The sequence below is a fragment of the Misgurnus anguillicaudatus genome, chromosome 18, assembly GCF_027580225.2.
Source record: "Misgurnus anguillicaudatus chromosome 18, ASM2758022v2, whole genome shotgun sequence".
Classification (NCBI taxonomy): domain Eukaryota; kingdom Metazoa; phylum Chordata; class Actinopteri; order Cypriniformes; family Cobitidae; genus Misgurnus; species Misgurnus anguillicaudatus.
The window spans coordinates 24,855,114-24,871,043 of record NC_073354.2 but is presented as its reverse complement, the minus strand read 5'-3'; the positions used below and the strand labels follow the sequence as shown (position 1 = coordinate 24,871,043).

Sequence of the window (15,930 nt, the reverse complement as noted above, 5' to 3'; positions counted from 1 at the left end):
TCAGATGCGACGTGTCAAAGTGTCATCCTGCTATGACGCTGCCATGAATCTGCTATATAGTTGCTTTTAGATTGCATTACTTTAGGAAGGTGGAAAAATTGAAAAAAAAAAGTGTTTCTGTATAAGTTGGTAGAGCATCATGTGACCAATGCAGGAATAGGTCATGGGTTTGATACCTAGGGAACACACATACTGATAAAATGTATAACGTGTAATTCACTGTAAGACGCTTTGGATAAAAACATCTGCCAAATGCATAAATGCAGCTTTTACTTAAGAGAGAAAAATGCTTACATACATCTTTTTTTTTTTTACAATAGTTCGCATTGTGCTAGTATAAAGACAACATCAAAGCAAGTAGATTGGAAATTTTTTCCCATTTCTTTAAAGATTGTGTCAGATGAAAAAATAGGCTCCGCCTACCATGTCTCTACTAATCATGTAAATAATAATTTATTAGTGAGCAAAAAGCAATGTCAAAGCAGCATCAAGCCCAAACTAAAGTCACAAGTTGATTACAATAAATGGCTGTTCGGTTTTGTGTCTAAATGCATTATTTCATTGTTTGTGAGTTCCTTTGGTTGTTTCTTTTCGAGGGTGCACTTATGACTCAGCAGTCTTCTCATTTCTGGTAGAGGTGTTTTTAAGTGGGTGACATTGCTGACTCTGCATGTTTCCTTTGTATATAAACACACCTATTTTATCTCATCCTAACCCCCACCTTTTCTATTTAAATGAGATTTACACCATGCAGATCTGCCCAGATACCATACAGTTTGCTCATCATACAAATTCAGGCATATTGGTCCCAGCGTTCATCTTAGATTAATTAGCTTTTAACATCTGAGAGATGATTTATGGACCCCGCTTAAGCATTTCCCCTACAGAAATTTATCTTGCTAAGTGTGTTCAATGTAAAATATTGAATATCACCAATATTTTTGCGAGTTCATACTTGAATAGAATTTGCCAGCTTGCGTTTCTTAGTTTTTAACACCGCAGGGGTCGGATTGATGAGAAGGTTGCCATAGCGACCGTCGGCTTTGATGCACGCTGCTGCATCGCTTCTGTCTGATCTCAGTGGTACCACTCAGACCAAAGCCACTTTTTTAAGTGAAAGTCTGTTTGATTAACCCCCTCTTGTCTTGTGGAAAGTAGTTTGATGATTTCACAAGCACACGTTTGAAGCCTGCAGTCTGCAGGAAAATGCAGTTTATGAATGTGAACTGTGATTAAACATTATTTTAATAGAGCTTGGACATATGGGGAATGTTTTACTGGACTGATGTTTAAGTGTTACTATAGTACCTCTTTTACCAGTGTTTTTAAGCTGAAAAATTCAGAACGCTGAATCAGATGTCTGATTTGTGCTCAGCGGTGTGTGACCCCAGTCGATTTTGATGTTTGATCGTTTTGCCTTTTTGTCACGGAGGTGGTCGCGAGTGAATGCATCTCGATCTTTCGGGTAATGCTGGATTGACAGTGCTCTTTGAAATAGGCCCATATTTGTATTGATTTACAGATGTGGAGCTCCTGTTTGGCAGACAGACATGCGGCAGAAAGACAGATCAGAAAATTGGATTTGAGAATTCAACAGTATAAGTGAAATTACATTTTGATCAGTTGTGAACAGGTGTGGATTTAAGGTTGGGATTCAGTGATTGAGCAAATAAATAGTTTTAAGCACCGTTTAGCTGTCATTTCTGTGGTTTTAACACAATACAATAACGGTTGGTTTTAAAAAGGTTTCCAAACATTTCCTTGTCTGGTCTTTTTCAGCCTAACATCAGCCTGTACTTAGTTGCTAATGTCGAAATGAAATTTAAATGAAAAACTTTTTTTTGGCGGAATATTGTGGTATTTTTGTACAAATGACTTATCTGTGAGCTTTATTTTATTTTTATTTTATTCATTTGCCCTCATAATCTTTAATCAAAAACGAAAATCTCCTCCCCACTTCGAAACAGTCTCTCTTTACTTCAGGTCACATGGCGGGGTCCGGGGAAAAAATCGCAGCCTTTAGCCATCTCAACATGACCCAACTTCAAATGATCCAATCCAATTCTCGATGGACGAATTCAAGTCTCGCCCTACGTATTTTTCTTTTCAGAAGAAGTTTCACTCGTCTCACTGCAAAAAATGAATGACTTTCTTACTTAGTATTTTTGTCTTGTTTTTTTGTAAAAATATCTAAAAATTCTTAAATTAAGATGTATTTTTTGATGGGCAAAATGATCTAGGAAAATAAGTCTAGTTTTTAGACAAAAAATATAAAATTTTAACAAATTTGTGCTTAAAAAAAATCTGCCAATATAGTAAGAAATGAATTAAGTGTTTATAATAAAAAACTAAACTCATTAAGAACATTTTTCTTATTCTATTGGCAGATTTTTTTGCTTGTTTTAAGCACAAATTCGCTTAAATTTTATATTTTTTGTTTTTGTTTACAACCTACTTACTGTACAGCATGCACTGCAAAAAATGACTTTCTTACTTAGTATTTTTGTAAATATTTAAAAATTCTTAAATTAAGATGCTTCGTCTTGATAAGCAAAATGACCTAAGAAAATAAGTCTAGTTTATAGACAAAAATATACAATTTAAGTAAATTTTTAACTTAAAACAAGCAAAAATATCTGCCAAATGGGTGAGGAAAAAACCTAAAAATAAGTTTTCTTTTCTCTTAAACACTTAATTTAAGCAAAATTTTCTCACCCCATTGGCAGCTAATTGTGATTTGTTTTAAGCACAAATTCACTTAAATTGTATAGTTTGTGTCTAAAAATTAGACACTTTTTCTTAGGTCATTTTGCTCATCAAGAAAATACATCTTGATTTAAGAATTGTTAGATATTTCGACTGAAAACAATACAAAAATACTAAGCAAGAAAGTCGTTTTTTACATGAAATGTCTCTGCACTTCTAAAAATTCTTAAATGAAGATGCTTTTTCTTGATGAGCAAAACAACCCAAGAAAATAAGTCTAGTTTTTAGACCAAAAATATCAAATTAAAGTGATTTTGTGCATAAAACCAGCAAAACAAATCTGCCAATGGGGTAAGCTAATTTAGTGTTTAAGAAAAATGTTCAAGATTTTTTTGCTTACCCCATTGGCAGACTTTTTTGCTTGTTTTATGCACAAAATCACTTAAATTTGATATTTTTTGGGTCGTTTTGCTCATGAAGAAAAAGCATGTTAATTTAAGAATTTTTAGATATCTTTACTGAAAACAAGACAAAAATACTATGAATTTTTTTCCTGAAAATCATTTTTTGTAGTGTGCATATTAAACTGGGATAGGTCAAGTTATTTAAACCCCAGAAAAAGTAATTACTTCAGCTTGAATGTCTATTTTGTATTTTTTATTTTGCAGTACCCAAGGACCCAAACCCTCACTGGCGTAAGGTGGCATGGAGTCATGATTGTGCCCTGCTGGCGTACGCTGACAGCACCGGCACGGTCCGCGTCTTCGACCTGATGGGCAGCGAGCTCTTCGTTATACCTCCGGTATGTCAGACCTCCACAGCTCTCTTTCTTTCTCTCTCTCACGTCCTGTCATTTTATTCTCATTTTTCTTGTTTGTTTGTTTATTCTTAACGCCATACCAGCATCTGTGGTTATATTCATGGCGAGAACTGGTTCATTCATACACAAGTTAATCCACACAAGTTGGGGGAGGGGCAATTTGGCATCTCCAGTTCACCTAACCTACATGTTTTTGGCCTGTTGGAAGAAACCGGAATACCGGACGTTAACCCACGCTGGTACAGGGAGAACATGCAAACTCCACAAAGAAAGGCCACATGACGTAGCCAGGGCTCGAAGTCTTAAACCGGGGACCTCGCTGTGAGGCATCAGTGCTACCCATTGAGCATCTGTGCCACCCTTTAGAAGCTCCTAATGCTTATATTCAGTTTTGCTATCCAAACAAGTTTTGTAAAAAACAACTTCTTTGATTTCATTGCAAAGTGCAAAAACATTTTTCTGTCTGTCTGTCTCTTATAACTTTGACTGACTTAGGCCCTCCTGCAGCCCGCTCTCAAGAGTGGGCTTACCACACTCCGTTGCTCAAGCAAAGAGCACATTTTCTGGGTCCCTTCAGCTATAAGCCCCCCCCCCCCTGATGAAGGACATTTTCAGTGTAGTTTTTATATCAGAAATAGAGCTCTTTACCCCCCACCAGTTCAAGTATGAAACCCCCCATCCCTCCTTCTGTATCTCTTTTGATTGCTCCGATCGCCTCTCTCTCTCTCCATCTCTCGTCCTCACCCACATTTCTCCACAGTCTTCCATCTTCTTGTCAGAAACTATTAGTTTAGTCTCACAAGATGCTGTCTCTCCATTGCAGAGTCTCGGAGTGTAATGACCTGTATGACTCCATATATTTTTGTCACTTTGTAACTCTACTTCCATCTCTCTACCACACTCGTTTGATGTCTTTCTTGTCGCCCGTATCTCTCCAGGCTGTGAGTTTCCCTGGGGATTTTAGTTATGCGGCAGCTGGTCTGATGTTTTTGGAATACACAGCCAGTGCACAGTGGTCGGCCGAGCTGCTGGTTATTACCTACAGTGGGCAGCTTAAGAGTTTCCTGGTCAGGTAAGCAGAAAAGAACCTGTTCATGTAAAGATAGAAGTTTTATAGTGCAGAAAATGATGTCTCACACATAGAGATCAAAATTCTGAAGTCACACGGAGGTGTCGGTATGCCAAGAAATAAAGTTGTGTTTACAAATTACTAGTGGTTGGAATGTTTGCGAAGTTCATTTCTGGGCAAAATTAAAGTTTGGTGGATACTTGGAAAGATGCACAGTCACTTAGTAGCATGCAAATGAGATATCCCCAAGTACACAATATATTCTGCTTTGCAAGTTACGTTTGTTTGAGTTACTAGCCTTTAAACATTTTGTTCTTTTATGTACAGTACTCACCCCTTACTCTATATGATGTTTAGCATTTTAAAAAAGAAATAAATCTTTTAAAGAATATTCCACTTTCTTTAAAAAAAAATCAGATAATTTACTCAACCCCTATGTCATCAAAGATTAAGGTTTTGGGGTTTTTTTGAGGAAAACTTTACATGATTTTTCCCCAAATAGTGGACTTTATTGGATATCAACAGTTTACAATTTCCATGTTGTCTAAAATTGCAGTTTCAATGCAGCTTTAAAGGTGCAGTGTGTACATTTTAGTGTCATCTAGTGGTGAGGTTGCGAATTGCAAACAACGGCACGGTCCACTGCTCACCCCTCGTTTTGAAACACATAGAGAAGCTATGCTAGCCGCCACCGGAAAAACATGTCATCGGCAGACACAACTTAGAAAAAAAGTTTGTCCGTTAGGGCTTCTGTAGAAACATAGCGGCACAAAATGGCGTCTTCCATGTAAGGGGACCCTCTGTGTATGTAGATAAAAACGTCTAATTTTAAGGTAATAAAAACATAACAGTTCATTATAAAAAGGTCTTCATACACATCTGATTATATAGATTTGTATATTATTTAGCATTTCTGTCAAGAGATCTTTCTAAAAAGTACACACTGCACCTTTAAAGGGCTCTAAATGATCCCAACTGAGGCATAAGGATCTTATCTAGCGAAACGACCGTCATTTTCGCCAAAACAAAAAGAAAAGTACTGTTAAAGGGACTGTAATTAGGATTTTAAGTGTTTTATTAATTAAAATCAATGTCTTTATTCATAAATATGTCCTCATTGGTGTCAAATGACCTCTGCCAATGATCTGACTTTTCTTTGTAGGCTTCGAATTTCTTCTCTTTACTTACATTGGACGGGTAAGTCCAAGGAGGCTTCCATGTCGTTCCGCCGTATTGATAAACTATAATAGCAGAGAGGGACGAAAAGGACTAGCACAATGCGTTTTCATTCAGCACACGTGAACCAGCTGAAACGGACAAGGAGATCAGTGATTACATAACGACTACCGTAGTTGCAACACGCATTTGGAAAAGAGAGCACTATTCGTTTGAATGCAAAATACAATTTCACCACTAGATGGGGTAAATCCTACTTACTGTCCGTTTAAATCACAACTTCTCGTCTTGCATTAGCACGACCATGCGAATTATGTCATCATGTCAAAAGATCACGCGTTACATGTGAAACACGCACTTGCGGACAATTTTAAACAATAAACTGACAGGTAAACATTGTAAATACTGAAGCTGTAGTTGCGCGTGTGGCGTATGCTTAACTACAACGATATCTCACGAGAATTCATACATATTTTATGAGTTGGCCTATGGTATTAATTCATACAACCCCATTCGTAAGTTTTTGTACGATTTGCCTTGACCCCTGTGACGTTGGGATTAGGGGTTGGGTTTTATTGTTGTTGTTTTTTATGAGAATCGTACGTTTTTGCACGATTAACTTCGTATGAATTCATAAGAATTAACCAACTTGTAAAATATGTAAGAATTCTCGTAAGATCAGGCTGAAAACTATTGCTCCAGTGTTTACAACCATTCCGACGTTGTTGTATGTGCTACATGTATGTGCTATTTTTTTTTAAAGCATCAAAGCTCAAATCGGATGGTCAGGACCCCACGCAGCCTCTTTGTGACTCTCCATAGTATATGACTTCTGGTATTCAATTCAATACTTCAATACAAACTTCAATACAAACTTGACGCCTTATGTGGTAGATGTGTAAGCATCTTTCAATTTCCCTAAAGTGGCAAAGCTGGATCCCAACATCTTATTGTCACTGTGGGAAACAAGGGAAATGCGTAGAGCGTGCTGGGAACCAAAGAGTATACAGTATTTGAAGTATATTTCTCAGGAACAGTAGGTTGCCTTTTTACCAGGGGACTCGAAAACAATCACAAAAGTCTACATTGTCATTGATGCTCAAGGAGACAGCACAAAATAACAAAAACTAAGGTTGTAAAAATTCAGGTAAAGTCTCCATGTTGTCGATAATTTTGTCACTTAAAACTCATCTATGAGCATTATAGCATATGTAAAAGTTTATTCTGTGACACAAATGCTTTTTTTGTGCCTCTACTCAATCCCACAGTTTGGACAATACATATGAATATGCGAATTAGCATCTGCGTCACATTTCGAAGGCTGCGTCCTATATACGTCATTCAGATTGTCTCATTTCCAAATTTTTTTTACTTTATTCCCTGCGAGGCGCAATTGAAATGTAACTGTTGCTATTCTGAAATTAGGCAACCTTGATGATGTATGCAGACGACATACGGTATGCAACCTCTGTGGGATGCATCCATTGAAATGAGACACAAGCTAGTATAGACACCATGGGGTTTTATTTATTGAGCCTCTTAAAATGTACTAATGTTGATAAAAACGATTTCCTCTTTTTCACACAGCGTTGGAACCAACCAGGGCTTTCAGGAGAACCACAGTTTCAGTTTCTCCACTCACTATTCCAATGGGATTACCACAGCAATATATCATCCAAGTCACAGGTGAGCTAAATCATAAACTTACTAGGTGTTTGTCTGCGAAAGAGAGTTATTCTAAGAATAAACACAAATTCGGCTAAATGTCTGTATCGCCTGAATAGGTAGCTTAATGGTATTTTTTTTTAGTAATGTATGTTTTATAAATCCCAACATTTGGAATTTTTAAAAACTTTTTTTAATTCATACATTTAACACTGCAAAAAATTATTTTCAAGAAAAAAAATTCTTAGTATTTTTGTCTTGTTTTCAGTAAAAATATAAAAAAATTCTTAAACCAAGATGCTTCTTCCTGATGAGCAAAACGACCCAAGAAAATAAGTCTAGTTTCTAAACCAAAAATTTAAGTGACTTTGTGCATAAAACAATCAAAAAATATGCCAATGGGCTAAGCAAATTTTTCTTGAATTTAGTGTATAAGAAAAATGTTCAAGATTTTTTTGCTTACCCCATTGGCAGATTTTTTTTGCTTGTTTTATGCATAAAATCACTTAAATTTGATATTTTTGGTCTAAAAACTAGACTTATTACCTTGGGTCATTTTGGCTCATCAAGAAAAAGCATCTTAATTTAAGAATTTTTAGACATTTTTACTGAAAACAAGACAAAAATACTCATTTTTTTTTTAATCTTTTTTGCAGTGCAGCATTGGCTACATTTATAAATGTTTCAAGACAGGACATCATTTGTTATTAAACCAGCTGCCACATGGGGGCAGTGTTAATTTATAGTGTGGAAATGTGCATGTTTGTTTGTGTTTGATGCTTCGTTCGCATTTGTATGATCTCTAAATCAGATCTTATTTCATCAGCCCCTCGTGGAGCACTTTGGCCTCATATAACTCATATATGCTCTGTGTGTGTGTGTGTGTGTGTGTGTGTGTGTGTGTGTGTGTGTGTGTGTGTGTGTGTGTGTGTTTGCCTGACTCCGTCCTCCCATTCACTCAGCTGATGTTTTTGTCTGTTTCTCAGGTTGCTGCTGGTAGGAGGGTGTGAGTCTTGTGACAGTGATGTTTCAAGGGCGAGCCGTAGTGGGATCACGGCGTGGAGGGTGTTGTCAGGGTCACCCCACTATAAACAGGTCACCAGTTATGAAGACGACATAAGTGCGGTGAGTCTCTCCGCATGTGCCCGGATACACAATCTGCGACGTATGCACAAATAAAGCAGTTCGGGGATCTCGGATTGTTCGTTTTATCCTTTAGTGTTTCCTTTTGGGCACAACACAACATTTTTTTTTTTAAAGCTGGCTGTCGAAATATCAAGGTGGGTGTTTGGCGAGGCGCTGCTTAGGTGTTATAAGTGTCAGTCAAGAATAGACTTTAACACTTCCTTCCGTTTGTGACATTTATTTTTTTACACGTAGAGACATGCGCACATTAACAAACTGCAAGAAAGCCAATTAAGGCGTTTACATGTAACACGACTAAATCAACTTGTGCCGATCAGATTTTAAGTTAGCCATCAGACCTTTCCCTGATAAAAGAAAGCTGTTTTATGTGTTTACATGACATTTAAGGTTATCAGTTTAATAAGCTTAATCGGAGTAAGACTGTGCATGTAAACACGCTCTATGTTGCTGGATTGTATTGGATTTCATAAAAGCTGTAGTGAATCTCCACTAGTCCTTGCATTTGTATGGGCAACCGTTCCTCTGAAGAAACAGAGATATCTTCAGGAGTAAGAGACTGCTGCACAGAATACACAATAATCGTATGTTCCCACGTGGCCATGCTTCACACAAACCTGAAACCACATATTCTTGCTTTGCTAGGGTTGTAAAGGTTTTATGTATTGAGCTCTGGAACCAGAACTGTGAGCTTAATGAAAGCTTTAGTTATTAGGATTCCTCACACTTACAGGTCCATGGGTTGGCTTTTTAATGCATGTTAGAAGTTTCAACAATGGATTGATCATGCTTTGAAATTCTTCACTTTTTTATTATTTATTTAGAATTTAATGATCCATTTTTCACTTTGGCTCTTGGCTTATCATAGTGTGATGTTATTTAATGCATGTTGGGTGCGAGCGTGAATAAGAGTGTTTCCAAACCCAGTACTCTATAAGCATAAGTATGTTGCCATGTCTGAGACAGAAAGGAGCATCGTATATAGTGATAGAGCGGTATATTGCAGATGCAGATATATTGGCCGGTATTTGGATATTTTTTTTGGAAATCTTTTCAAACGGCCAGTAATTTTCTCTATTACTTAAATTTCTTACAGCTTGGGGACTTCCGGTTATGGCGACGTGCTGACGAGACGCGCGAGTGGGCTCCGCTGTCATTATATTAAGCTTTATTGATTACTACCCCTGTTTCATTTAAAATTCGTTAATTGTTTGTTCTTAAAGTGAACGTTGTCTGTAATGTCGCCTAAACCAGCAAAGCAAAAGCCGAAAAAATCAACAGATGCTGTGTCAGATTCCGAGGGCCTGGAAGAAGGCTCGCATGGCGAAGAAAACTTGTCACCGCGTTACGGAGACCAAACTAGCGGTTTCCACGCTGACACAAGGGATATTCTTCAAGCAATACATTCAGTGAGAGTTGACATGACTTCTCAATTTGAATCCGTTCTTTCAGCTGTACAAGATATTAAAAACCAAGTTGCGGAGTGTTTCGGAAGACTGACGCAGACGGAGGAACGCATTTCACAGGCCGAAGATTCGATTACTACACTTCAATCGACGACCTGCGCTCTCGAAAAGAAAGTTGCAGCACTTACTTGGAAAATAGATGACCTGGAGAATCGTAGCCGACGCTCCAATCTGAGACTCGTAGGTTTACCAGAAAAATCAGAAGGCAGTGACGCATGTGCATTCTTAGAAAGCTGGTTACCTGAGGCGCTAGACATGGAGCCACTACGAAAACCCCTGGCCATAGAGAGGGCACACAGGATCGGCGGTACGCGAGGATCTGATACAAGCAGGAGTTCAACGCCGAGAGTGATGATCGCGAAGTTTTTGGATTACAGAGATAAGGAGCGTGTAATGAATGCGGCCAGAGTGAAGAAAGACGTGTTGTTCCAAAATCACCGAGTCATGTTTTTCCCAGACCTTTCTGCTGAAGTAAATAAGCAACGGAAACAATTCGATGAAGTCAAAAGGAAGCTGCGAGCTAAGAGGATACAATATGGATTCATCTTTCCAGCGCGCCTCCGAGTGACTGTAAATGGCCAATCTCACGTTTTTCAAACTCCATCCGAAGTTGACGCTTTTCTAACGAACATGTAACGTGAGTCTTTGCCTCAATGATTCGTTCACACTGAGCAACAAGAGAATAATGGACGGTTATTAATGGGACATATTTCCTATAAGGGGACAAGGTAATTTCAGCGAAGCACAGGTGGGATGCGTTCTATCGTTCCATTTGGATGGGGGAAGCTAGAAGTAAAGTAGTGTGTGGGTTTGCTGGTGGTTCTCGGCGAACTACTGTTGTAGTGTTTAAATGTTTTTGTTGGTTAATGTTTCTAATTGTGTTGTATTTTAGTTTTATTCTACATTGTCATAAGGTACAGGTTATTTTCTGTTTTAAAGCTAAGGAGAGCATCGTATTATTTGTTACTATAAGATATAGCAGGGGCCTTTGGGGTTAAGTTTATTTCTTGGAACTGTAGGGGGCTGCATACTTTTACTAAAATTAAACAAGTAATGACTAGACTAAAGCAGCTTCAATCTAAAATTGTTTTTCTCCAAGAAACACATTTAATGTGTAAGGACGTATGTAGAATCCGTAATAGATGGCCTGGTCAAGTGTTTTCGGCTTCTTTTAGTTCGCAAGCACGAGGGGTTATAACATTAATACATAAATCAGTTCCATTTCAAGTAAATAAAACAATACAGGACCCATCAGGTAGATATTTAATTGTTCAAGGGACTTTATTATCTAAATCACTGATTCTTGTCAATGTTTATGGTCCCAATGAGGACCTCCCTAAATTCTATAGTAACCTTTTTCTGACTTTATCCAGCCTTTCTGGGCTCTATGTAATTGGTGGGGATTTCAATTGTACACTGGACCCAATTAGAGACCGCTCTTCTGGTATTGATCAGTCACACAGACAGACCAGAAAAACCATTCACTATTTTATAAAGGACCTAAACCTACTAGAAGTATGGAGACAGCTACATCCTAAAGATATTCAGTACTCTTGCTTTTCTAGAACACACCAGTCTTACTCCAGAATTGATTATTTCCTGATTTCAGCAACTATTATGACATATATAACTGACTGCCTTTATGATACGATTGTAATTTCAGATCACGCCCCTATATTATTTACATATAGTGACCCTAGGTTATTAGGTAACCCTCCAATATGGAGATTTCACCCTAAATGGCTTCTAGACGAAAAATTTTGCGAAGACATCAAACAACAGATAGAACTATATTTTGATATTAACACAACTCAAACCTCAGCCTGTACCAGATGGGAGGCTTTTAAAGTATTCATTAGAGGTGTTCTTATTAGTATCACAAGCAGTAAATCAAAAAGCCACAAGAAAGAATTAACTACGCTCGAAACAAAAATTAAACTCCTTGAAAAAAACTTACCAGATAAAGATGATTTGGCCATTCATCAAGAATTGTTAACTCTTAGAACTAAATATAATGAATTATCTGCCAAAAAAGCAGCCGCCAGTCTTATGATGTTAAGGCAAAATTATTATGATCAAGGCGAAAAAGCGGGCAAATTGTTAGCTTGGAGAATTAAACAAAATCAATCTGAAAGAACAATAAATTCTATTGAAGATCAAAAGGGGAATATCACTAGTGACCCGACTGAAATAAACAAGACTTTTAAATCCTATTTTGAGACCCTATACACCTCTGAATATTTAAACAATGGTGCACAAACAACCTTTCTGGATAGTTTATCCATACCTAATCTTTCCGAAGAGGCAAAAAAGTCCATGGACATAGATATTTCAGAAGAAGAAATAATAGAAGCTATTGATAGTTTAACATCAGGTCGAACACCAGGACCAGACGGTCTTAATGTTGACTTTTACAAGAAATTTAAAAGAAAACTTGTCCCACCAATTTTAGAAATGTTTAAAGAAACCTTTGAAAATGGTGTGCTTCCAGACACTTTAAGAAACGCCTTAATTATATTACTTCCTAAACCTAATAAAATAATTACTAAATGTGAATCATTTCGGCCAATTTCACTACTTAACACCGATGTCAAGATACTGAGCAAAATTCTGGCAAGGAGGTTGGAGGGACTCTTACCCAGTATAATACATCGAGATCAAAATGGATTCATTAAAGGCAGGCAAGGCTTCCATAATGTTAGAGCTCTGCTTAATATTTTACATCTTAAAAAGGGAAATTCTGATACGGCCGTTCTGTCTTTGGATGCCGAAAAGGCCTTCGACAGGGTGGAATGGCCCTATCTATTTGAGGTCCTGAAAAGATTTGGATTTGGAGAAATTTTTTGCAAATGGATTAAGATACTTTACACGCGTCCAATGGCCGAAGTACTGACTAATAGCATAGTTTCCAGGGTTTTTGATATTCAAAGGGGCACTCGTCAAGGATGCCCCCTGTCCCCTCTTCTTTTTGTCTTAGCAGTTGAGCCTCTTGCTATAGCAATAAGGTCACACGGTAGCATACTAGGCATCAGATTAAACTCCATATATACATGTATCTCTTTGTATGCAGATGATGTACTTTTATATCTTACACGTTTGGCCCAATCCATTCCTTCTCTAATACAACTTCTTTCAACTTTCGGTAACTTCTCTGGTTATAAAGTTAATCAGTCTAAGTCATGTATTCTCTTATTAAATAAGGATGATCGTCAGCTACCGGCTGTTACTCAATTCAATATAGTAGACTCCATTACTTATTTAGGTATTAAAATCACAGCTAAAGTAGAGTGTATATCCTCTGAAAATTATCAACCCCTTTTAAATAATATTTCTCAGTTCATTGATAGATGGAAAAGTTTACCCATATCACTAATTGGACGCATAAATGCAATAAAAATGAGCATACTACCTAAAATACTATACTTATTTCAAAATATCCCTCTATGCCCTCCACCCTCCTTCTTTACATCACTTCGAAAACTATTCACTGAATTTATCTGGAATAATAAAAGAGCTCGAGTTCGTTTGTCACTATTATACTGATCATATAATAGGGGTGGTCTCCAGTTTCCTAACTTACAGTGGTATTATTGGGCAGCGCAATTGAGATCTCTTTTACATTACTTTTCTCCCGAACCCTGCCCATCTTGGTTGGACATTGAAGCTTCCTGTATAAAATCAAAACTACCCTTTTACCTTTATCTTTATTCGACAGATCTCAAAACTCTCCGTAAAGGCAAAGATATTGTATCTTTTAACCCTATTCTCATGAATACAATTAAAGTCTGGTACGAAGTGCATAATTACTTGGGTTGGACAAATACCTTATCATGTTTTACCCCAATATGGGGAAATGAGAGTTTTAAACCAGCTAGATTAGATTCAGGATTTAAGATATGGCATGATAAAGGGCTGCAAAAAATTGAGGATTTTTATATTGGAAATGACTTGATGTCTTTTGCTGAGATCGTGGCACAGTTTAATATTCCCAAACAACACTTCTTTAAATTCCTTCAATTTAGGAGCTATGTTTCTTTTCACCAAGGTACAAAGCTTACAAAACCTATTAAGACCCCACTTGAAATTTTACTATCAAAGCCACCGCAATCTAAAGGCTTAGTTTCAATGTTTTATAAACTATTAGAGTCATACTCTAAAGAATCTACAGAATCCAAATTGATCTCTTGGAGAGAAGATTTAAAAATTAACATTTCCTCAGATGTCTGGGAAAAAATATGTACAAAATCTCAAACACAAACTATTAACAGTAATCTTAAATTAATACAGTATAACTGGATTATGAGAACGTATTTTACTCCAGTTAGATTAAACAAAATTTGTCAGAACACTCCAGACACATGCATTAAATGCACATCTGAAAAAGGCACACTTTTACACTGCATGTGGAGTTGTCCTATGGTGCAAGAGTTTTGGAAAGATGTAGTTCTACTAATTTTTCAAATGATATCTGTTAATCTTCCAATGAATCCAGAAATTTTTATTTTGGGTATTTTTCCTGAAAATATTGTATGTTGTAGCAGCAGCACTCGTAAACTAATTGACATGTGTATACTTCAAGCAAAACGTTTAATAGCTATGTACTGGAAAAAAGTGGAAAGGCCATCTGTTGTACAGTGGATTAATAATATGTCTTTTTGTTTGTCAATGGAAAAGATTACATATATTCTAAAAGGTAAATTGTCCCTATTTGAGGATATTTGGAAACCATTTATATCCTTTATCTCAAACTCCGATTTTAGTAATGTAATGGGTGAGGTTGAAAGAGACAAAATATCTTGATTCTTAACGTATTTACACCCACATTATATTAGTAATCATTTAGCCAATTACTGTTTTTTTCCCAAGTTACCCTTTTTTATATCTGCTTTCTGGTTGACTATTTTCAACTACTTTCAACTCTTCTTGGTTTGATATTTGTATTCACCTGTGCCTTTTTTATTTATTTATTTATTTATTTATTTTTTTTTTTTTTTAATCTTATTTAGTGTCTTTCCTTTATTGTCATGTTATTTATTGTTATTATGTTAAAAGAGATCTTACTATTTCATTTAAAATATTTTTGTAATATACTGGGAGAATTTGTTAAATCTCAATAAACAAATTGTTCAAAAAATTTCTTACAGCTTTCTTAAAGGCAAACACCACAATTTTTTTTGTATTTTACTATCTTCTTACCTCAACTTAGACAAATTAATACCTATCTTTTTTCAATGCATGCACTTAATCTTTGTACAGGGCGTTGTGAATGTGTTAGCATTTAGCCTAGCCCCATTCATTCCTTAGGATCCTAACAGGGATGAATTTAGAAGCCACCAAACACTTCCATGTTTTTTGTTTTCCCTATTTAAAGACCGTTACATGAGAAGTAATACGAGTAAGTATAGACCCCTCCAAGGTTTGTAAACATTGAATGACTATCGGGTGCGTGCGCAGCATGGGGTCAAACTGTTCATACCATCCAGGCTTTATAATTTAATCTAACAGGGTTGAAAAATGATGACTTACTTCAAATGAAGTGAGCACTACAAACACAAGCCTCTTTGAAATTTGCATTGTTCCAAACTGCACGTTAATTGCTTGCAGCCGCAGATGTTGTATTTTTTTGTTTTTGAGATTCTGCATGAATCGCGAAAACTTAACGGAAGACCTGGTGTGATTTTCACAGCCCACGACGTAAGTAGGCATTTTTGACGATACCGAATAATACGCAACTCAATCTGCTGTAATGACTTTTCTGACCCCGACATGCGCAGTGGGAACCGCCTGTGACGTGAACCGTGAAGGGGTCTATGGTGACACAAAAAACTAAGTGCTCTTCCGCCATACAGTATAGTTCCTCTTATTTTTTATCCGCTTAAAAAATT

General features: G+C 36.8%; 1 protein-coding gene across 1 annotated transcript in view; it reads left to right on the top strand.

The window, feature by feature from the left end:
• Nucleotides 1-15,930, top strand: part of nbas (NBAS subunit of NRZ tethering complex) — a 243,595-nt gene that overhangs the window by 9,123 nt on the left and 218,542 nt on the right. The window contains exons 7-10 of the mRNA XM_055186828.2: nucleotides 3,375-3,508; nucleotides 4,465-4,598; nucleotides 7,359-7,457; nucleotides 8,423-8,561. Of these exons, the coding sequence (XP_055042803.2) occupies nucleotides 3,375-3,508; nucleotides 4,465-4,598; nucleotides 7,359-7,457; nucleotides 8,423-8,561 (506 nt within the window). The remainder of the gene's footprint in view (nucleotides 1-3,374; nucleotides 3,509-4,464; nucleotides 4,599-7,358; nucleotides 7,458-8,422; nucleotides 8,562-15,930) is intronic.